We start from the raw sequence: 24637 nt of genomic DNA, 5'->3' as shown, positions 1-24637 counted from the left end.
GAAAATTCCCAGAAAATTGGAAAACAGCCAATGTAGTGCCCTTATTCAAAAAGGGAGGGAGGCTAAAAATAGTTAACTATAGGCCAGTTAGCTTAACATCTATCATCGGGAAAATGTTAGAGTCTATTGTAAAGGATGTAATAGCAAGCATTTAGAAATGCATAATATAATAAAGCGGAGTCAGCATGGCTTCATGAAGAGGAAATCATGCCTGACAAATTTATTAGAATTCTTTTGAGGAGGTAACAAGCAGGATAGATAAAGGGGAAACAGTAGGTGTAATATATTTGGATTTCCAAAAGACATTTGATAAGGTACCACACTTAAGGCTACTTAATAAGATAAGAGCCCAAGGTGTTGGGGGTAGCATATTAGCATGGATAGAGGATTGGCTAACTAATAGAAGACAGAGTTGGGATATGGGGGGCATTTCTGGGATGGCTACCTGGAACTAGTGGGGTGCCACAGGGATCAGTGCTGGAGCCTCAATTATTTACAATGTATATTAATGACTCAGATGAGGGAAGTGAACGTGCCATCGTCAAGTTTGCGAATGACACAAAAATAGGTGGGAAGGCAAGTGGTGAGGACGACACCAGGAGTCTACAGAGGGATATAGACAGATTGAGTGAGTGAGCAAAAACTTGACAGATGGAATATAATGTGGGAAAATGTGAGGTTATGCACATTGGCAGGAAGAATAAAGGAGCTGAATATTATTTAAATGGAGAAAGACTGCAGAAGGCTGCAGCACGGAGGGATTTGGGAGTCCCTTGTGCATGAATCCCAGAAAGCTAGCATACAAGTTCAACAGGTAATAGGGAAGGCAAAAGGAACATTGGCCTTTATTTTGAAGGAAACGGAGTATAAACATAGGGAAGACTTGCTAAAACTATAGGTTGATCCCAGGTATGGAGGGATTTTCTTATGAAGAGAGGTTGAGTAGATTGGGCCTATACTTACTGGAGTTTAGGAGAATGAGGGGCGACCTTATTGAAACAGATAAGGTTCTTTGGGGGCTTGACAGGGTTAATGCTGAGAGGTTGTTTCCCCTTGCGGGAGGGTCCAGGACTAGAGGGCATAATCTCAGAGTATGGGGTCACCCATTTAAAACAGAGGAGGAGGAATTTCTTCTCTCAGAGAGTAGTCAATCTGTGAAATTTTTTACTGCAGGAGGCAGTAAAAGCTAGGTCTTTATGTATATTCAAGGCTGAGATAGACAGATTTTTAATCAGTAAGGGAATCAAAGTTTATGTGACATGGTAAGAAGATGGAGTCAAGGATTATATCAGCCATGATCTCATTGAATGGTGGAACAGACTCGATGGGCCGAATGGCCTACTTCTGCTCTTGTGGTCTTAAAGAGCCAGTCGAACAGCTATGTCACTTAGGATTTGGCCAGCTCAGTCAATAGTGACGCTACCGAACCACTCTTGGTGATGGATATTAAAGTCCCCCACCTAGAGAACATTCTGCGTCCTTGCCACCCTCAGTGCTTTCCTCCAAGTGATGTTCAACATGGAGGAGCACTGATTCATCAGCTGAGGGAGGGCGGGAAAGTCTGTGAGACAGCTCTCCCAATTTTGACAATAGCACCTCCCCCTCAGAAGACGCTCTGCCTACCACACAATTGAGCAACATCATGTACGAATTTCAGTGCAAGTACGATGCTAAGCCGTACATCTCAACGATTGGCTGATCAAATAGATCAGCACGTTCCTTCGTTTGTGCGTGCTGTAATAGGCAGAGCATAGACCGTACTCAACCAGCCCATGTTTGCAAACCCAAATCATCTGTTACATTTGATCGTGATTGGGCAGCACTTGCTGAACAATCCTGAGTGCACTAATAGCTAAACTAATTTAACCAATTTAAGATAATCAATCAGGCTCATGTGGCCCATTTACATCTTCTGGAAGCGACATCCATTCATACGCAGGGGCTCATTCTCTGAAAACAAAAGGAACAAGTCTTATGGTTTTTTTATTATCCAGGAGTTTGCTGAGCCTATAGTTCCCCATTTCATCAGAACAACGGCCATTGACCTGAAACGTTAACTCCAGTTTCTCTCCACAGACGCTGCCTGACCTGCTGAGTTTTTCAAGCATTGTTTTGCTTTTATATTGTATTAAAAATGCGCTAAATGGGGGATCAATGCGACTTGTAGAAGAGGAGAGAGATTTGGGGTTTAGCTTCACAACTTATTCCAAAATGCATCTGAAGTGGCTAAAATATCTAACAGAAAGTGGATTTTATGGCATGAAAGTAGGATGTCAAGACTGAGATGTTATGGATAAAGTATTAGCACAAGCACAAATGGAATACTATGCATATCTGGAATTGACTACAGGAAGATAGCAAGAAAATACAAAGAACAATGCTAGTTAACTAGAGCAGTCTGGTATGACCAAATACAAATGTGAAGATTTCAAAAACTGGGCCTGCTATCATAAGAATAGAGAAGATTACAGCATGATTTAAAACAGTTTAAAATTATGGAGAAATAGAAACAGTTGAGGCACCGAGAATAAGGGGGCTGATATAACCTTAAATGTACTGTATTTGGGACAGGGGGCATGGGAAGCTGTTTTTATATTTTGAAGAAAAAATGTCTGTGAATGCACTGCTATACTCAAATTAGTGACTACCCGACATTTAAGAAAAACTGGGGAGGTGGTCAAAAGAAACGTTATGAAGGGTTACGGGAATAAGGTGGATGCATGGAATCAGAACGACTGCACGTGTGCAGGATAAACTGGTTTTTCAAGTAACCCATTCCAACTTAATTTGAAGTATTGCTGAAATTTGGGATAACAACATAACTTACATATGAGTCAAACTAAGAACAGCTAAGCTATGAATCGAATTTCTCCAAGCGTACATTAGACCCAAGCTTGTGCCAGTGCTTATTTCCAAGCTGTTACGACCACAGCTGGTGTTAATTGCTGCACAAACCAAATCTCAGAAGGAAACTTGGCCTATGGGCCACAATCTTTTTTTGTATTCTGATGTTGAGAAGACGACGTACCAATTTCAGCACTGAGAGGTTCAATAAAGGTGCACCACGTGACTTTTTCTCTCTTCCACTCTATGAATTCCACTTCAGAATAAAACTACTTGCTGCAGTCCAAGACTTTTCAACAGCTCAAACAACTCCAGCTATCTCTAGCTTAACAGTCATACAGCCAACCCTCCAGCCCAATAGTTATCCACAGTAACTCTAATATACCTTTTTACCCTATCATCTCAAGCCTCATTGTGTTCTCACACTTCTTCAAAACTCAAACCCTTCCAAGTAAGGGTTTTCCATGTTTCCATCTTGACTTTACTTTTAGGTCAATAAAAATATAATATCCCTATTTACCTATGGACTCCTGCAAGATGCAAATGTTTTTCTTTTTTACCTCTGATTCCCCTTTGAAATTCAACCTATCAACTTATCTAAAATGCAAATGTTAGATCTAACCTCTTTACTTGTGCCCGAAATCAACACCTCATTTCCCTTTCATGCCTCCAAACCCCCAGACAACCTGACTCGTATCAAACTCTTGCCCAGCTTAATTAAATCACACACAGATACGCAGCCTTTTTTTGCAGAATATCTATATTCCCTAAAATATATTTTTAAAATCTATTCTCACAAAGCGTATTGATAATGATATGGAAACACAATCCCACGATTGAGCAACCATTTCTACAACATCAGATTGAACAGATTGGTAGCAGAGTTAATAATTTATGCCATGCCCTACACCACATTTGGTCTAATGTGCACAAATTTCTTCTATTTTTCAATTTGATCAGTTTTGATCACACCAGGCGAAATGGTCATTCGGAGAGCCGGTGCAGACAGGATGGGCCAAATGGCCTCCTTCTACGCTGTAACAACTCACTTAAGCAGAGGCAGCTTGGCAACTTAATTAATGATGCCACCAAACATGTAGTAAATCTCTCTGACCATATACTCTCTGAAAGCAAGGAGTTTGTTTCTTGTGCACTGTTTCAATTTTGGTGTGCCTTTGTCCCACTTCAAACAGGAAGAGATATTTACAAAAAGCTAAAAGCTACTGCGGATGCTGGAAATCCAAAACAAAAACAGAATTACCTGGAAAAACTCAGCAGGTCTGGCAGCATCGGTGGAGAAGAAATCAGTTGACGTTTCGAGTCCTCACGACCCTTCGGCAGAACTGAAGTATAGTTAGGAGAGAGGTGAAATATAAGCTGGTCTAAGGTGGGGGGCGGGGGGAGAGAGAAGTTGAGAGTGGGGTGGTTGTGGGGATAAGCAAGCAATGATAGGAGAAGATAATCAAAAGATGTCACAGACAAAAGGATCAAAGAGGTGTTGAAGGTGGTGATATTATCTAAGAAAAGTGCTAATTAAGAATGGAAGGCAGGATACTCAAGGTACAGCTCTAGTGGGGGTGGGGTGGAAAGACTAACAAAGTTTTAGTTTTAGATTTAAAAATAATGGAAATAGGTGGGAAAAGAAGAATCTATATAAATTATTGAAAAAAAAAGGGGGAGGGGGAAGAAACGGGGTGGGGATGGGGGGAGGGGGAGTTTAAGATCTAAAGTTGTTGAATTCAATATTCAGCCCGGAAGGCTGTAAAGTGCCTAGTCGGAAGGTGAGGTGCTGTTCCTCCAGTTTGCGTTGAGCTTCACTGGAACAATGTAGCAAGCCAAGGACAGACATGTGGGCAAGAGAACAGGGTGGAGTGTTAAAATGGCAAGCGACAGGGAGGTTTGGGTCTTTCTTGCGGACAGACCGCAGGTGTTCTGCAAAGCGGTCGCCCAGTTTGCGTTTGGTCTCTCCAATGTAGAGGAGACCGCATTGGGAGCAACGAATGAATGCTGCTTCACTTGAAAGGAGCGTTTGGGCCCTTGGACGGTGAGGAGAGAGGAAGTGAAGGGGCAGGTGTTGCATCTTCTGCGTGGGCATGGGGAGGTGCCATAGGTGGGGGTTGAGGAATAGGGGGTGATGGAGGAGTGGACCAGGGTGTCCCGGAGGGAACGATCCCTACGGAATGCCGCCAGGGGGGTTGAAGGGAAGATGTGTTTGGTGGTGGCATCATGCTGGAGTTGGCGGAAATGGCGGAGGATGATCCTTTGAATGCGGAGGCTGGTGGGGTGATAAGTGAGGACAAGGGGGACCCTATCATGTTTCTGGGAAGGAGGAGAAGGCGTGAGGGCGGATGCGCGGGATATGGGCCGGACACGGTTGAGGGCCCTGTCAACGACCGTGGGTGGAAAACCTCGGTTAAGGAAGAAGGAAGACATGTCAGAGGAGCTGTTTTTGAAGGTAGCGTCATCAGAACAGATGCGACGGAGGCGAAGGAACTGAGAGAATGGGATGGAGTCCTTACAGGAAGCGGGGTGTGAGGAGCTGTAGTCGAGGTAGCTGTGGGAGTCGGTAGGCTTGTAATGGATATTGGTGGACAGTCTATCATCAGAAATTGAGACAGAGAAGTCAAGGAAGGGAAGAGAAGTGTCAGAGATGGACCATGTGAAAATGATGGAGGGATGGAGATTGGAAGCAAAATCCGTCGCATTCTGAGATCCACACTCTCAGAAGACCATGCGCCGCCATATGAACACACTCGACCTCTCCCTCCAGCAGCACCGCCGCACCCTTTTTCAAAGCTGCGCGTGCCCCCAGTTTCATTTTATTCTTCGCCTCATCTGTCGCCTCAACAAGAAACTTTTTCTCTTTCTCTCAAGTGCTAAGGAACGCAAGCTCCAACAACTCATCGACACCAACGCCCATCTGGGACCCTCCACCCCTGCTTGTCCCTCCGTCCCCACCCCATCTTCCAATCCCAGCCCCAGCCGCGTATTCACTATACCCCCTGACCTTCCCCTCTCCGATGCTGAACGTTCAGTGTTCAGCAAAGGACTCAGCTTCATACCCTTACGCCCTCATCTCAATGAATTTCGGGCTCGGCATGATGCTGAACTCTTCTTCTGCCGTCTTCGTCTCCGTGCTCACTTCTTTGGGCAGGAGACCTCTCCCCATTCAACGGATCCTTTTACCCACCTCCAATATTCTCCCTCCACCTGGACCCCTCCCTCTGGATTCTTACCTTCTCTTGATCTTTTCATTGAGAACTGTCAGCGTGACATTAGTCGTCTCAATTTCTCTGCTCCTCTCACCCATTCTAATCTGTCTCTCTCTGAACTTACTGCACTCCGTTCTCTCAGGTCCAACCCCAACATTGTCATCAAACCCGCTGACAAGGGTGGTACTGTTGTTGTCTGGCGCACTGACCTCTACCTCGCGGAGGCTGAGCGTCAACTCGCAGACATTTCCTCCTACCTCTCCCTGGACCATGACCCCAACACAGAACATCAAGCCATTGTTTCCAGGACTGTCACTGACCTCATCTCCTCTGGAGATCTTCCTCCCACAGCTTCCAACTTGATAGTCGCCCAACCTCAGACGGCCCGCTTCTACCTCCTACCCAAAATCCACAAACAGAACTGTCCCGGTAGACCGATCGTGTCAGCCTGTTCCTGCCCCACGGAACTCATTTCTCGTTATTTTGACTCCCTTCTCTCTCCCCTTGTCCAGTCCCTTCCCACCTACATCCGTGATTCCTCTGACACCTTACGTCACATCAACAATTTCCAGTTCCCTGGCCCCAATCGCTTCCTCTTCACCATGGATGTCCAATCCCTCTACACCTCCATCCCCCACCAGGATGGTCTGAGGGCCCTTAGCTTCTTACTTGAACAGAGGCCCAAACAATCCCCATCCACCACTACTCTCCTCCGTCTGGCTGAACTTGTTCTCACACTGAACAATTTCTCCTTTAACTCCTCTCACTTCCTCCAAATAAAAGGTGTGGCTATGGGTACCCGCATGGGCCCCAGATATGCCTGTCTCTTTATGGGGTATGTGGAACATTCCTTGTTCCAGTCCTACTCCGGCCCCCTCCCACAACTCTTTCTCCGGTACATCGATGATTACTTCGGTGCTGCTTCATGCTCTCGTCGGGACCTGGAAAAATTTATTAATTTTGCTTCCAATCTCCACCCCTCCATCATTTTCACATGGTCCATCTCTGACACTTCTCTTCCCTTCCTTGACCTCTCTGTCTCAATTTCTGATGATAGACTGTCCACCAATATCCATTACAAGCCTACCGACTCCCACAGCTACCTCGACTACAGCTCCTCACACCCCGCTTCCTGTAAGGACTCCATCCCAGTTCCTTCGCCTCCGTCGCATCTGTTCTGATGACGCTACCTTCAAAAACAGCTCCTCTGACATGTCCTCCTTCTTCCTTAACCGAGGTTTTCCACCCACGGTCGTTGACAGGGCCCTCAACCGTGTCCGGCCCATATCCCGCGCATCCGCCCTCACGCCTTCTCCTCCTTCCCAGAAACATGATAGGGTCCCCCTTGTCCTCACTTATCACCCCACCAGCCTCCGCATTCAAAGGATCATCCTCCGCCATTTCCGCCAACTCCAGCATGATGCCACCACCAAACACATCTTCCCTTCACCCCCCCGGCGGCATTCCGTAGGGATCGTTCCCTCCGGGACACCCTGGTCCACTCCTCCATCACCCCCTACTCCTCAGCCCCCACCTATGGCACCTCCCCATGCCCACGCAGAAGATGCAACACCTGCCCCTTCACTTCCTCTCTCCTCACCGTCCAAGGGCCCAAACGCTCCTTTCAAGTGAAGCAGCATTTCACTTGCATTTCCCCTAACTTAGTCTACTGCATTCATTGCTCCCAATGCGGTCTCCTCTACATTGGAGAGACCAAACGCAATCTGGGCGACCGCTTTGCAGAACACTTGCGGTCTGTCCGCAAGAAAGACCCAAACCTCCCTGTCGCTTGCCATTTTAACACTCCACCCTGTTCTCTTGCCCACATGTCTGTCCTTGGCTTGCTACATTGTTCCAGTGAAGCCCAACGCAAACTGGAGGAACAGCACCTCATCTTCCGACTAGGCACTTTACAGCCTTCCGGGCTGAATATTGAATTCAACAACTTTAGATCTTAAACTCCCCCTCCCCCCATCCCCACCCCGTTTCTTCCCCCTCCCCCTTTTTTTTCAATAATTTATATAGATTCTTCTTTTCCCACCTATTTCCATTATTTTTAAATCTAAAACTAAAACTTTGTTAGTCTTTCCACCCCACCCCCACTAGAGCTGTACCTTGAGTATCCTGCCTTCCATTCTTAATTAGCACTTTTCTTAGATAATATCACCACCTTCAACACCTCTTTGATCCTTTTGTCTGTGACATCTTTTGATTATCTTCTCCTATCTCTGCTTGCTTATCCCCACAACCACCCCACCCTCAACTTCGCTCTCCCCCCGCCCCCCACCTTAGACCAGCTTATATTTCACCTCTCTCCTAACTATACTTCAGTTCTGCCGAAGGGTCGTGAGGACTCGAAACATCAACTGATTTCTTCTCCACCGATGCTGCCAGACCTGCTGAGTTTTTCCAGGTAATTCTGTTTTTGTTTAGGAAGAGATATTTGCTGAGTTTGAACTCCTCTACTCCAAGCTATCACGTCGCAAACTAGCGTGTCCACTGAAAATGCTGAATCCTTGAAAGCACAACCAAGCTGATCTAGTGCATGCATATTGCAGGATTTCAAAGGCAAACCCAGGCATACATATCTGTAAACCCAACAAAGGGACTGAAATAGTCATTCTTAACAGGTGTAACGATATCAACAAAACACACACCATTCTCAGTGATGGGTCCAAATTCGTGTCCATTGAGCCTGCCGCCAAGCATGACCCAACAGCCCTGCTCGAAAGCATGTTACAAATACGCTTGTTGGACTTGTGTAAGAGTAACAAGCTGACAGGTGGTTTTTATAATGCAATTCAGCTTCGCGACTCACTGTGTCCGTGTATGCATGGGCTACCCAAGACACACAAAGTGATATACTTTTACGCCCTACCTTATGTATGACTGATTCTGCACAACGTTCACTGGCCAAATGGTTGGCTGTGTTCTAAGCAAGTTTTCCCACATACACGGTGAAGGATTCCATCACCTTTGTGAAGGCCATACAGGACTTGGTTCTCAATAGCAATGCAATCTTCTTGTGCTCAATCGACACCGCCAGCCTATTTACCAACCGTTCAAGGAAACCAGAGACATTTGCATTGCGTCACTATATCATGATAATATAGACATGCCACCATTATCTGAAACTGTATTTATTGAACTTATGATCTCAGCAACTCATGCAGTTGAGTTCAGTTTTAACACCATGCATATCCAAATAGATGGTGCTGCCATGGGATTCACTCTCGGTCCAGCTCTCACTAACATCTTTGTCAGTTTCCACGAGAAACGCTTTTTCGATGGAATGACACCTAACCTCCTACCCCTTGCATATTTCCGATATATAAATCGTATGTTTGCTATAGTTGAATCTGCACCTGCATCTAAGAATTTTGTCACACATCTTAGAAATGGAGCAGTCAAATGAGCTCCATTTCCTCGACATGCTAGTTGAGAAATCTGCCAATGGGTTCTCTCCTATTGTCTATCACAAGCCTACCTTCATTATATGGATTGGGATTCCTACAGATCCACGTGTTATAGGATTAGCCTTATTGGCAACCTCATAAATGGGGCCCAGGCCATCTGTTCATTATGTAAGCTTGATGCTGAAATAGGGCACATAAATGCCATCCTGCAGGATAATGGTTCACTGAATATCGCGCAAACTCGTGAATGGGCCGAATACTGCTACGTTCGGTCCTAAAAGTGCCCAATCTACCTCAGATTAAAAGGTGTCTCAAGAATTTGAGCAACTGTTGAAGCTAGCTGTTTCACGCTGCTACTGTGCAGTAGCAACACGAGTGGAATTCTCCACTAACAGGATGCTGCCATCAAGCCTAAAAGACGTTCTGCCTTACACATGAGTAATATGGTATATGACAGTTCAGTGCTACAAGCTTGGTATGTAGGCAGTGTATCCCAACAACTGGCAGATTACATCAAACATGCCCCTTCAGCTTTTCGCAACAGGCAAAGTAGTGACCATGCCCAACCAGCCCCTCCTTGCAAAGCTCAAAAAAATGGTACCCAACATTGTGATTTCATGATTGGACAGCACTTGCTGAACAATCCTGATTGTGCTAAATAGTACACTGACAATCACTAAGATTATCAGTCGGTCTCACTGTGGCTCACTTACGCGTGCTGGAAGCTACATATATTCACACACAGGGACCTGTCCTTTACAGGCAGAAGGAACATGTCCACACATTGCCTTTTTCCCCAGTGTAATGCCTTGATCAGAGTCAACCTGTCTGGTTTGAATTTAAAAAGCTTGGCAGTTAACTGTTCCCTGGTACATTCTCCATGAAACTCCTCTGCCAGAGTCCACTTGCCAACCAATCAACACTCACTCTTCATGCAGTATAAATTGCTATTCTCTTTACAATTTGGAATTCTTTCAAATCCGTCCTGATGAGTGCAACATGAAAAGCTTCGACAGCATGTCTCTTATAGCAATACCCAAGTTCTGTTCCACCAAATGGCTAATTTTAAGTGACTTCTCTGTTCTCTTTTGGACAAACATGATCAAAGGACTCATCAGGGTGCCCTTCTCATTAATACGTTTTTCTTAAAAGTGCCAATGTGTTAAGGAACAAAAACAGGCTTTATATGGTTTAAAAAAACAAATAGGAAAAGAAGTAATTCCAGAGGACTGGTAAACAGTCATATAAAGGCTTATTCAGTTTCTCAATGGTAGAAAAGATACTGGGAAGTTTGCTAGGATATCAGATAACAAAATATTTAGAAACAGAATAAATAGCGTAGATTTTTTAAACAAAAACATCTGGTACTTATATAGAGACTTTACTGTAACAAACCGCCCCAAGGTACTTCACAGAAGGTTTAATGAACAATATTTGACACCGATTCACAGTGACAGGTGACCAAAAGCTTAGTCAAAGAGGTGGTTTTAAGGAGCATCTTAAAGGAGGTACAAGAAGGGAGAAGTGGTCTAAGAGAGAGTGAGAGCTTGGTGCCTTTGCAGCTAAAGGTGCAGCTGCCAATAAAGAAGCAATACTCAAGAAGCTAAAATTAGAGGCATACTGATATCTCAGAGGATTGTGGGGTTAGGAGAATCTTTTTTTTAAAGAGGCACTGCTTAAGCAAGAGGCAACCTAGTCAGTAAACACAGGCATGATGGGCCAAGGGCACTTGGTCTGAGTCAGGATACAGGTAGCAGAGTTTTGGGTGACATCAAGTTTATGGAGAGTAGAGTGCGGGATGGGCATTGAGGGAATTGGAATAGTCAAGTTTAGATGCATGGATGAGATTTTCAGCAGAGGATGAGTGAAGCAGGGACACAGTCAGGTGACGTTACTGTGGAAGAAATAGACAGTCTTAGTAATAGCTTGGATATGACGTTGGCAGCTCAACTTAGGAGTCAAATATAACACTGAGGTTACAAACAGTCAGTATCAAGCTCAGAAATTTGCCAGTGAAAGGGATGATGTCAGTGGCGAGGGAAGGGAGTTTGTGGCAGGGACCAAAGACAATGTCTTTGGTCTTTCCAATATTTGGTTGGAGGAAACTTCTGTTCATCCAGTCCTGAAAGTTAGACAAGTAGTCTGACAATTTAGACATGGTGGTGGGGTCAGGAGAGGTGGTGGTGAGGTAGAGCTGGATGTCATCCAAAACATCTTGGATGTCATCAGTGTACATGTGGAAAATGAAGCGGTTTTCAGATGATGTCACCAAGGAATAGCACGTACACGAGAAATTACAAGCATCCAAGGATGAATCTTTGGGGAATCTTCCTACACAAGTACAAATAGTGCAGAAATGGGAAGATAAGCCAATGAAGATTTGAATGGCAATGATTAGATAGGTGAGAATGGAACCAAATCTAGTGTAATCCCACCCAGCTCGATGATGGTGGAGAGGCGCTGCACATGAATGGTATGGTCAACCATGTCAAAAGCTGCTGTTGAGAAGGAAGAGTTTACCCTTTATCACAGTCACATAGGATGCACATTTCAATGCTGCACCAGGGTTGGAATCCTGATTGCAGAGATTCAAACATCGAGTTCTGTGAAAGATGGGCAAAGATTTAGAAGGTGACATATTCATGGGCTTTGGAGAGGAAAGGAAGGTTCGAGATGGGGCAATAGTCTGCATGGATGGATAGGGTCAAGGGTTTTTATTTCCAGGAGATAATGGTAGAGTTGACAGACAGGAGGACAGTACCTGCAGAGAAAGAACTATTAATACTATCAACAAGCACGGGAACAGGAAAGGAAAATGGGTGGTCAGCAGTTTAGTGAGAGTAGGGTAAAGGGAGCAGGGCGTGGGTTTTGGGGACAAGATGAGCACGGAGGGGGCAAAAGAGGAGGTAGGAGAAAAACTAGACAACGAATCAAGATCAGGGCTAGAGTAGGAGGAACTCAAGAAGACATTAGGCCCAGTAAATTAGGCATGGGTGGAAATGGCAGAGGCAGCTGGTGGATTGTCTCAATCTTTGTGTCAAAGAAGAAAGGCAACATTAAATTAAACTTATTTTAATTTTTTAGAGAAATAACAGTAGACAAGGGCAATACAATGGACAGGCGTTAAGTGAACTTTCAAAATATCTTCTGTAAGGTGCCACATTCGAAGCATGTGACAACGATCAGGGCACATGGAGTCAGGGGCCAGGTCACAGAATGAAATAGGGATACAAAACAGAATAAGAGGGCTGGAGTTTCCCCAAATGGCACAATGTGGGAAGTGAAGTCCCAAAGAGATCCATGCTGGCATCATAGTTGTTTACCGCATACATAAATAATTTGGACTCAGAAATTGGTTGCTGTAATTTGCAGACAATGAGAAATTGGTGGGTGTAACCAATAATATGAAGGGCTGCACAAAAATACCAGGATATACAAATTGGCCTGCAAATTAGGCAGATAAAAGACAAATAAAATTCAATGTAGGGAAGTCTGAGGTGGTTCATTTTGGTAGAAGAAAATTACTTCAAAAGTAACATCTAAAATGGAGTAGAGGAGCAAACAGAACTGGGAATATAGAAACAGAAAAAGTAGCAATACAAGAGCATAAAAATCGAAGAATGAAAATTACTGAGGTTTTTTCCTAGAAGAATAGATGTTGAATTTATATCAAAGCTTGGTTCAATCACTTGAGGGCTACTAGTGGTAGGAAGAATGGGGAGGCACAATATTAACTAAACAGTACAATTTTAAAGTGAATGCAGGAACAGAGGCCTGGGAATGTGCCTACATAGATCTTTGGAGGTGGCAGGACAAGTTGAAAAGACATATGGTTTATTTAGCTTTATTAATAGAGGAATAGAGTACAAAAGCAAGAAAGTCACACTAAGTCTTCACAAATACTGATTAAGCCTTAGTCGGAATTGTGTTCAATTCGATGCACCACACTTTAAAAGGGGTGTCAAGGCTTAGAGAAGGCTCAAAAAAGATTTGCAAGACTGTTCCAGGGATAAAGGGACTTCAGGTATGTGGCGACTAGAGAAGTTGGAGTTGTTCTCCTTGGAGCAGAGTAGTTTCAGGGAAATAAAAAAGCTGCTGGAAATACTCAACAAGTCTGGCAGCATTTGTGGAGAGAAAAATAGAGTTAATGTTTCAAGTCGAATATGACTTCTTCAGGACTGAAGGAGGGTAAAAATGTGATGGGTTATATGCCATCGACAGTGGGGATGAGGAGGAAGAACAAAAGGGAAGGTCCAGGATAGGGTAGAGGGCGAGGGAGGTTAAATGACAAAGATGCCCTGGAACCAATGGCAAAGGGAATGGTGATGGCTGTAGTAAAGAAGCAAAGGGTTTGTCCAGAGTGAGTCTAAATGCCAGAATAAAAGCAAAAACGTGAAAAGCAAAATTCAAACCAGCACATGGCAAAACAGTAATCAACATGGAGACACAAAGTTTATTGTCTGAAATTGTTTAACTCAATGTTCAGTGCAGAAGGTTGCATAGTGCCTAATCGGAAGATGAAGTGCTATTCCTTGTGTTAAGCTTCACTGGGTTACTTCAGCAGGTTGGAGGTTCAGGGAGATTTGACTGAGGTTTTCAAAATCATGGCAGGTTTTCATAAGAATGAGGGGAAACTGTTTCCAGTAGCAGAACTATCAGTAACCAGGGAACATATTCAAACCACCCAAAGAGAATTGATAAGATACTTGAAGGAAAGAAAAATACACAGCTATGGGGAAAGAGTGCACAAAGTGAGATTAACTGGACAGCTCTACCAAAGGTCGGCACCATGGGCTGAATGGCCTCATTTTGTGCTGCAGCATTATGATTCTACTCTGCCAGTTCTGGTCTCCATACTATAAACATGGAAATTGAAGTGCTGAGAAAGTGCAGATAAACCATCAACAATGATGCGACCAGAACTGAGAGCAAACCACCTCAGGAAAAATGTTGCAGACTGGGGTTCTTTTCTCTGGAAAAGGCGGCCAAGAAGAGACTTGATAAAAAGCTTTATAGGGCAGATGTGAATAAACAGAGTTTCCATATGAAGTCCAGGGCAGGAGCAAAATAAGATTTAACAAATCAAGGAAATAATTTAGAAGGAATTTCTTTAGATGGTGGTGGGCATGTGGAACTTGCTTCACAAAGTATTGAAGTAGAGAGATTTGACATATTTGGGGAGGGTCGAGGGGAGAACATGATGGATGTGAGGGAAGAGGAAATAGAGGGTAAGGGATGGAGTTGGAAGAGGTGATAATCTTGACACAAACAAGTACCAATTGCACTAAATGGTTTGCTCCTATGCTGTAGATGCTACATAAATAAAGATACAGAATGGCATGAGCAACTGTAAAATAACCAAAACTTTTGTGTGTTTCAATCTTACATTTGTAAATCTTGCTTTTGAAGCTTATAGTTTCAGTTGAATCCTCACGATACTTTGCTGTTCGTCAGTTATAAACAAATGTATAGGAGAATCTTGCTTTTTTTTCCCAATGCATTCTTAATGGCAAAAAATACTTCACCCAGTTATCACAAAACACTCTGCGCTGAAGGTCACATTTTAGTTTATAGGGAGTGAGTGTTTAATTATAGAAGCAATTTTTTTCCATTGTGCACAAGGAAAATGCTATCTGTAACCAACTCTAATTCCAACATGACTCATGAGACAATACATTTCTGGTTCATTTGTTTCACCTCAATAACCAAATTAACAATGAACAAAGTTAGTCACTAAAGCATAATACTTTTCTTTCCCAAGTGGTACTATCCATTTGCCAATGCACTTTTAAAAAAAAATTCTTTGAGTATACGAGCATTGCTGACAAAGCCAGCATTGTTGTTTATCCCTAACTGCTTTTCACAAAGTGGTGGTGAGCTGCCTTCTTGAACTGTTGCAGTCCATGTGGTCTAGGTACACCTACAGTGCTGTTCGAGAGGGTGTTCCATGATTTTGACCCAGTGACAGCAATATTATTCCAAGTCAGGGGATGTGTGGCTCAGAGGGGAACGTGCAGCTGATGTTCCCATGCATCTGCTGCTCGTCCTTTTTGATAGAGGTGACGAGTTTGCAAGGTGCAGTCCAAGCTGCCTTGGCAAATTGCTGCCACGCATCTTGTAGCCACTATGTTCCAGTAATGGCAAAAACACCAATCAAACAAACTGTTTTGTCCTGGTGTCACCAAACTTCTTAAGTGTTGGAACTGCATTCAACCAGGTTAGTGAAAGGTATTCAGTTCAACTCAGCTTGTGCATTGTACATAATGGGCAGGCTCTGGGTGTTCCAATAGCTGTTTGGCAATAAAGACCAAGGCCATGACAGACTCCTTCAGAAAGAGTTTTATTTCTGGTGCATAAAACTTTCCACAGAGAGAACCTGCCTCCCCTGTTTTCCCTTTTATACATCCAAATGGGTTCTTAAGTTGTTAACTGATAATTAGCAATTGAACTCCTTGTGAGTTAATGGTTTCCTTCCCCAACAGATTCTCCTCTTCTTAAGAAACCAACCCTTAAGTATATGTAATCACAAAAAAAAATGGATCTTCTCTTCCGTAACACAAACATCAATAAACACATTTCCATTCAATAAATCTACCTTATTCCTCTTAAAAAAAAACACATGTATGGAAACGTCCACACCAAAGAATATTTCTTTTTGCCCTCTCAAAGGAAAAGACATCCCTCTGAGGGTCTCCAATAACTTTTTGGAGCTCGCTCCTCTTCGTGAAGCTGTCAGACAATTGGTAGCTATCAATCCATTTGATCTTGGCAACCTCCTTACTCTCGAGCATCTGATTTAAGCTTGCAATGTCAATTCGCAATCTTTTTCGTTAACAAACTTCGTAGAGTGAACATTTTCCCAAAGTGACTTATTGTCTGTCAGACATTCGATAAGTACCATTCCTGAATACCATTTTCCATTTAAAGTTTCTGTCAGCATCTTTGATATAAAGAATGCCTCATCTACAGCCTCAACAAAGATGAGAGCATCCGCTGCCAATGTACTTTTTTCGACTCTTCGTATTTTTTAGATTCCCAAGCCAAGGGAAACATTTACCTTTTCCCCTATGAGAAATATTATAAATCCTCCCGCACTCAAAAATCCATCAGAGTTTCATTTTTCTAAGATCACGCAAAAATGGGAATTTCAAAACACAGTTCTCCATTTTTAATTTTGTCAATATTTTGTTTACTCGAATGATTTCTTCAACCTTGGTATCATTTTAGTGCTCAATTCTAAAACGTCAAAACAAACATCCGACCTTGTCTATTTGCCTAGCCTATTCAGTTGCCCAATTAGACTTGAGTTCCTCTTTTTCTGTTTCAGAAGCCGCTGTATCTTCCTGGCAGGCCAAACCACAACAAACTGCAATGGGATTGACGTTCTCTAAGTAGGATTACTGATGTAAAAGGACTTGTGATCCGCTCTGCCTGATTTCCAATCCAATGTATTTAAACGCATCAGAAGCCTGACTTCTAATTTTGAACTCTGTTCTGAGTCCATTAAATGGCAACCGTTTCAAATTCGCCACTACCGCCCCACAAAAAGTCATCAACATGCATCGTAAAGATGCCTGCAAGTTTCCCTCCATGGTGCCAATAAAACTTTGCCAGGTCTGCTTCCAACTGAAGACTGCCCAACTTTAACAAAACTGACTTCACTGAGAAATACCAAACTCTGGAGACGTCATTTAAATGATATACACATTTATTTAGCTCCAGGGTGTCCCTTCTGCATTTGGCGCCTCTTTCTGTGGACAGAGAAGCGCTTCCCTTTGAAGTTGGTGACCCTGCAAAAAGGCAGCTTTAATATCCATGGATTTGCATTACCAAGCATTTGAGCTAACATAGCCAAAAAGATCTTCAGACTAACTTTTCCTGCTGCAGTTGAATCTACTCATGTCCTGGTCACACAATTTTTCTTCAAACCCTCGTGCCACTAGCCTGGCTTGAGCTTTGTAAGTCCCACCAGGAAGCACCTTTTCCGCGCACATCCATCTATGATATTGAGCTGGTTGTCCCCTATCTGGCACCTCTGTGTATACCCCAAATTCTTTCCCCATGTAGTTCTTGCTGTTTGGCATCCTTTTTAATTTACCATCTGATTTGTTTGAAGCTACTAAGACTTCTCAATTACAACACTCCCATAACGCGCAAGAAGCTTGACATCATCCAGGACAATGCAGTCTGCTTGATTGGCACCACATCCACAAATATTCACTCCCTCCACCACCGACGCAGAGTAGCAGCAGTGTGTGCTGTCTACAAGGTGCACTGCAGGAATTCAACAAGGCTCCTTCGACAGCATCTTCCAAACCCACGACCACTACCATCTAGAAGGACAATGGCAGCAGATAGATGGGGACACCACCACCTGGAAGTGCCCCTCCATGTCACTCACCATCCTGACTTGGAATTATATCGCTGTTCCTTCACAGTCACTGGGTCAAAATCCTGGAACTCCCTTCCTAACAGCACTGTGGCTGTACTTAAACCACATGGACTGCAGCGGTTCAAGAAGGCAGCTCACCACCACCACCTTCGAGGGCAACTAGGGATGGACAATAAATGCTGGCTCAGTCAGCGAAGCCCACATCCCGCGAATGATTTACAAAATAGCTTCTGCTCTCTGTAACATTACCAATCTGTGCCACACTCCTTGACCTTGTTAAGCTCTATCAAACTCCGTCCGGACTGTTGCCGTTTGATCTCCCCCTACTTTTTATCGATGCTCTTTCAACAGTTTGCGATCTCTTCCTAGAAGCACGTTCACTCCCAGACCCACTGTCTGAACTAATACATTTCCGTGCCTTCCATTTTTATACTTCACGTTCTCAATCCAGAAGCCTAACCTCCTGTCCTTTGTCTTGCACATTTAACCAGTTTTTATATTTTCCAGCGATCTTCCCTGCTCTACCTACAATCGTCACACCCAGCCATTGATTGGCCCCTTCTGGCAAGTATGTAACTGGCAGTTGTCCTCTGGGACAAATTGCTTCATCTTGTTCAACCGAATTACTGTGTTCATCTTCCGATATCCTGTCGACTTCAGCTACCTGGTCCTCACAATCATTCAACATGTGGGTATGACAAGTACATGGTTCCTCATCACTTCCTACAAGACTCTCCAGACCCGCAAATTTCTAATCTGCGCCAACTAACCTCGATGAATGCACCCGAATAGTCTAGTTCCCACGCTGTAATGCTGCAAAATGGCTGTTTTGCCATCTTTACCTATAATTTTTCCAGGGCCTTTCCACTCATTATGTCCTTCTCTTTTATACCATGTCTCACTGATTGAAAATTGTTTCCAATATCTGTACATGGTATCTTAAGGCTCGCTAAATTCTTTCTGAAACTTCAGCTTTAAGGAATGCTCTTCTGCCCGTGTGTAGTGTTCAGAAAAAGTAGAGCTAATCGTGGTTCCCTCCCAAGCTAGGGGATGATCACTCAGGACTGGAGGAGTTTTTGGATTTCTACCAAAAACCAACTGATATGGACTATATCCCCCAACCACCTGCAGCAAATTCTTGGCAGGGACAGCCCATGCAAGAGCAGATGTTAATTTACAGCTTGGTCTATCTACTAAAATCTTATGAAGTATCTCATCTATCACTGTGTGATTCCTTTCACACACTGTCACTAAAAGGGCTTTCTGCTGCTGTATTCATAACTATTATATTCATGTTTTCGCACATATCCCGAAACTCATTGTTAACAAATTCCCCCCCATTATCAGTGAGGAATTTTACTGGTGGTCCCAATCCGGTCCCAATCCACTTTTCCATTACCTGATCCACAATTATTTTCTTTACTGTATATGGTTGTCAACTGGCTAAACCTTGTTGCCAAATCTATGAAATGTAAAATGAAAATAGTTCTATTTTTTATCCCACACCTTTAAATCCATCGCCACAACTTCACTGAAATCCCTCACTAAGGGTAGACTCACTATGGGTCATGACGGCACCCTTCTGTATTTCTTACATATAACACATCTATCACTTATCTCCTCTAAGTTTAATGTACTTTCCATCCCTTATTTCTGCATCCCTTAGCAAAATTTTTAATATTTGGGAAGACTGCCTATGCAATTTTAACACAATTAGCTTTTTAATCTTGTAAATTCTTATCCCCTGATGCTAATAGGGCTTCTTTAGTTTCCTTAGTAGAAAAGTTAGGTTTCATTAAAGAAAGACAGTAGTGTCCAGATTGCATAAATTGTAAATCTACAGGTTTCCAAATACATTTGACTTTGTCATTGTCCATGCCTAGCTTCATTTGCACTTTCTTCATCGATGGCCTTCTCAACAGTAACAGTATTTCACAAGACACTACATCCATGCTGATGAAATGATTGACTTCAAGCTATCTTAGAGGGAATCACTACCCATTTTAAAGATTTAGGGTATTATCATCTCCCAATCTAAAACAGGTGGAACTCGCAAATTCCTTAACCTTATTCCGGTCCTTGTCATTCAAGAAGTCCAGGTAGCATTTTAACCGGTCTATTCCACACACAGTAGACATGCTTCCACTATCTAGCACCGCACAATTGAAGGACTCTGCAACAAAGACATTCATCACTGGGATGAAACTTTTCGTAACTAATACAATGCCCTCCCTCTTTGGTCAATAACTCCAGCTTCTTCATCTGTGTCTTCTGTCTCATGTTTAATTTCGAACACCTTATATCGTTTAGGACAGTTCACTGCTTAATGGTGCTTTGAATCGCATCTAAGACACCGACTGACCACATCCTGGTTATTTCTGGGGTTCATTCTTTTGTTGTAATTACCCAATTCTTTTCTCCTGCCACAACTGTCAAAGGTGTTTCTGTCCTCATCGTCCTCGTTACAAATCTTATGTCATACAGACGCCTGCATCCTGTTACCGGACAGTCTTGTCATCCCGTTAACATTGTATCCTCCATTTTCTGTCTTACCACCTAATGACCCATTTATGCCATGAATATTGCCGGAAAGGAATGTTTTCTGAGAAATTTTTTATTTATTTTTTTAAAGAGCTTCTGACATCAGTTCTAGCAGAGTGTGTCTTTCTGCAAATTTAACTCCGTTCAAAACTAGAAGCCTATCCATACTTGATACTCTGGCACAGTGTAGTAACTGAAATGGCAGCACTGATTGGGGAATTTCCAGATGGAATTCTTACAATCTTGCATATAGTCTACTGAATTCCATTATGTAATCTATGGGACCAACCTCCAACTTACAAAGTTTGTCAAAATCTGACCACGCTTCATAGGCACTTAATAAATCATCCTTTTCATAGGTCTTATAGATAAAATCTAATAATGTTTCCAAACTTTCAACTGTGTCCAGATGCTCAGGCTTCAGCTCCGAAAATACTTTGCATCTTATTTGTTATGCTTCAGTTGTACAGGGCACTAGTGAAACCACATTTGGAGTACTGTGTACATCATTTAAGGAAGGATGCAAATGCGATGGAAGCAGTTCAGAAAAGGTTTACTAGACTAGGCATCCGCCCTCACGCTTTCTCCTCCCTCCCAGAAACATGATAGGGTCCCCCCTGTCCTCACTTATCACCCCACCAGCCTCCGCATTCAAAGGATCATCCTGCGCCATTTCCGCCAACTCCAGCATGATGCCACCGCCAAACACATCTTCCCTTCACCCCCACGGCGGCATTCCGTAGGGATCGTTCCCTCCGGGACACCCTGGTCCACTCCTCCATCACCCCCTACTCCTCAACCCCCACCTATGGCACCTCCCCATGCCCACGCAGAAGATGCAACACCTGCCCCTTCACTTCCTCTCTCCTCACCGTCCAAGGGCCCAAACACCTTTCAAGTGAAGCAGCATTTCACTTGCATTTCCCCTAACTTAGTCTACTGCATTCGTTGCTCCCAATGCGGTCTCCTCTACATTGGAGAGACCAAAGATAAACTGGGCAACCGCTTTGCAGAACACCTGCGGTCTGTCCGCAAGAATCACCCAAACCTCTCTGTCGCTTGCCATTTTAACACTCCACCCTGTTCTCTTGCTCACATGTCTGTCCTTGGCTTGCTGCATTGTTCCAGTGAAGCCCAACGCAAACTGGAGGAACAGCACCTCATCTTCCGACTAGGCACTTTACAGCCTTCCGGACTGAATATTGAATTCAACAACTTTAGATCTTGAACTCCCTCCTCCATCCCCACCCCCTTTCCGTTTCTTCCCCCTCCCTTTTGTTTTTTCCAATAATTTATATAGATTTTTCTTTTCCCACCTATTTCCATTATTTCTAAATCTATACCTTTAATGCCCTCAGTCTTTCCACCCCACTCCCACTAGAGCTGTACCTTGAGTGTCCTGACATCCATTCTTAATTAGCACATTCGTTAGATAATATCACCACCTTCAACACCTCTTTGTTCCTTTGTCTGTGACATCTTTTGATTATCTGCTCCTATCACTGCTTGCTTGTCCCTACAACCACACCCCCCCAACTTCTCTCCCCCCATCCCCCCACCCTAAACCAGCTTATATTTCACCCCTCTCCTAATATTACTCAGTTCTGTTGAAGGGTCATGAGGACTCGAAACGTCAACTCTTTTCTTCTCCGCCGATGCTGCCAGACCTGCTGAGTTTTTCCAGGTAATTCTGTTTTTGTTCCTAGACTAATACCTGGAATGGGGGCCGGGAGGTTGTCTTATGAAGAAAGGTTGGACAGACTAGGCTTGTATCCGCTGGAGTTTAGAAGAGTAAGATGTGACTTGATTCAAAAATAAAAGACCCTGAGGGGTCTTGACAGGGTGGGTGTGGAGAGGATGTTTCCTCATGTGGGAGAATCTCAAACTTGGGGTCACTGTTCAAAAATAAGGAGTCGCCCATTTAAAACAAGATGAGGTGAATTTTTTTCACTCAGAGGCATTGTGAGTCTTTGGCTCTTCCTGAAAAGGTGGTCAGGTCAGCCCTGATCTTATTAAATGGTGGAGCAGGTTCAAGGGATTGAATGACTTACTCCTGCTCCTTGTTCCTATGTTCGTATTGCTTTCATGTGGTAGCACAAGTGCCAAGGCCATTCCCTGTTTTTCCTTTGGCAAGAACGCAACCAGCGTCCACATGGTTACTTCACTCTTCCATTGGTCATATGGTTGATGCTCAGCAAACATTAGTCGGTAATCATAACCCAACACTCCACATTTCGATTGAGACATTTGAGTGACTCCAAACCACTCTGCTCATAAGGTTAACTCCAAATACAGTCTTTTATCCAAAAGATTCCAATCTTTTTACTTACAAGCAGCAACCATCCTCTGCTACGACTGTTGAGCTCCAATAGCTGTCTGGTAATAAAGACAGAGACCAAGGCAGACTCCTTCAGATAGAGTTTTATTTCTGGTCATAAAACTCTTTACAGAGAACCTGCCATCTTGCCTTTTTTCCCTTTTATACATCCAAAAGGGTACTTAGGTTGTTAGCTGATTAGCAATTGAATTCCTTCTGAGTTAACCGTTTCTTACCCCAACATTCGGAAGTCAGGAGGTGAGTTAATCGCTGGAGAATTCTCAGCCCCTGACATGCTCTTACAGCCACAGTATTTTTATGTCTGTTCCAGCTAAAAACATAAGAACAAAAGAAATAGGAATATTGGTAAACCATATGGTCCGTCAAGTCTGACCCACCATTCAATACAATCATAGCTGTTCTTCGGTTTCAACTCCACATGCCCACCTGCTCCCCATGTCCCTCAATTCTCTGAGATCAAAAATCTGTCTTGCTCAGCCTTAAACATACTCAACAATGGAGCATCCACAATCCTCTGGGGTAGAGAATTCCTAAGATGCAGAACCCTTTGAGTGAAGAAATTTCTCATCTCAGTCCTAAATGATTAATTCCTTATCCTGAGACTGTCCCCCAGTGTTCTAGCTTCCCCAGCCAGAGGAAGCAACCCTGTCAAGCCCATACAGTACCTTGCATATTTCAATGAGATCACCTCTTTTTCTCCAGAGAATATCAGCCCAATTTATTCATCCCTTCATCAAAGAACAACCCTCACATGCAGTGGCCAATCTAGTGAATCTTCATATTTATGGAAAGATATGCGAGCATTGGAGGCACTATAGTGGAGACTGAAACAGCAGGTGTGGTCTCAACAAAGCGCTACACAATTACAGCAAGACTTCTTTATTCTTATCTTCTAATCCCCTTGCAATAAAGGCCAAATTGCAATGTGCCTTCCTAATTGCTTGATGTGCCTTTATGCTCCTTGTATGAGTCCTTCTGAACATCATTTACAAGTGTCATGTCTTTTACAAAATATTCTGCTATTCTTACAACCAAAATGAATCACTGTACACATTCCCACATTATATTCCATCTGCCACCTCGTTGCCAAGTGGCTATGTCTCTTTGCAGCTTCTCGGTATTTTATAACTTACTTCAGCACCTTGCTTTGTATAGTCTCCAACAAGAGAGAATCTAACCATCACCCCTTGACACTCAATGATAATACCATCACTGAATCCCACACTATCAATATTCTGGGAGTTACCACTGATCAGAAACTAAACTGATCTAGCCATGCAAATACTGCAGCTACACGAGCAGGTCAAAGGCAAGGAATCCTGCAGAGAGTAACTCGCTTCCTGATTCCCCAAAGCCTGTGCATCAACAAGGCACAAGTCAGGCACAAGTCAGGATTGTGATGGAATACTCTCCACTTGCCTAGGTGAGAGCAGCTCCCACTACACTCAAGAAGCTTGACAGTATCCAGGATGAAGCAGCCCGCTTGATTGGCACCACATCTACAAACATTCACTCCCTCCACCACCGATGCATAGTAGCAGCAGTGTACACCATCTATAAGCTGCACTGCAGCAACTCATCAAAGCTCCTTTGACAGCGCCTTCCAAACCCACGGACGCTGCCATTAAGGACAAGGGCAGCAGATAGATGGGAACAACATAACTTTGAAGTTCCCCTCCAAGTTACTCACAACCCTGGCTTGGAAATATATCATTCCTTCATGGTGGCTGGGTCAAAATCCTGGACCTCCCTTCCTAACAGCACAGTGGGTGTACCTACACCACGGGGGCTGCGGTTCAAGGCTGCAGCTCACCACCAGCTTCTCAAGGGCAACTAGGGATGAGCAATAAATGTTGGTCCAGCCAGCGAAGCCCACATCCCACAATGGAAAAAT

General features: G+C 43.6%; 1 protein-coding gene across 1 annotated transcript in view; it reads right to left on the bottom strand.

Moving 5' to 3' along the window:
• Positions 1-24637, bottom strand: part of enah (ENAH actin regulator) — a 519571-nt gene that overhangs the window by 429027 nt on the left and 65907 nt on the right. The window contains exon 2 of the mRNA XM_078542818.1: positions 22959-23053. Within this exon, the coding sequence (XP_078398944.1) occupies positions 22959-23017 (59 nt within the window). The 5' untranslated portion in view covers positions 23018-23053. The remainder of the gene's footprint in view (positions 1-22958; positions 23054-24637) is intronic.

Source organism: Cetorhinus maximus, chromosome 5 (assembly GCF_964194155.1).
Source record: "Cetorhinus maximus chromosome 5, sCetMax3.hap1.1, whole genome shotgun sequence".
Lineage (NCBI taxonomy): Eukaryota > Metazoa > Chordata > Chondrichthyes > Lamniformes > Cetorhinidae > Cetorhinus > Cetorhinus maximus.
The sequence above is the reverse complement of the archived record's forward strand: the minus strand, read 5'-3'. Positions and strand labels throughout refer to the sequence as shown.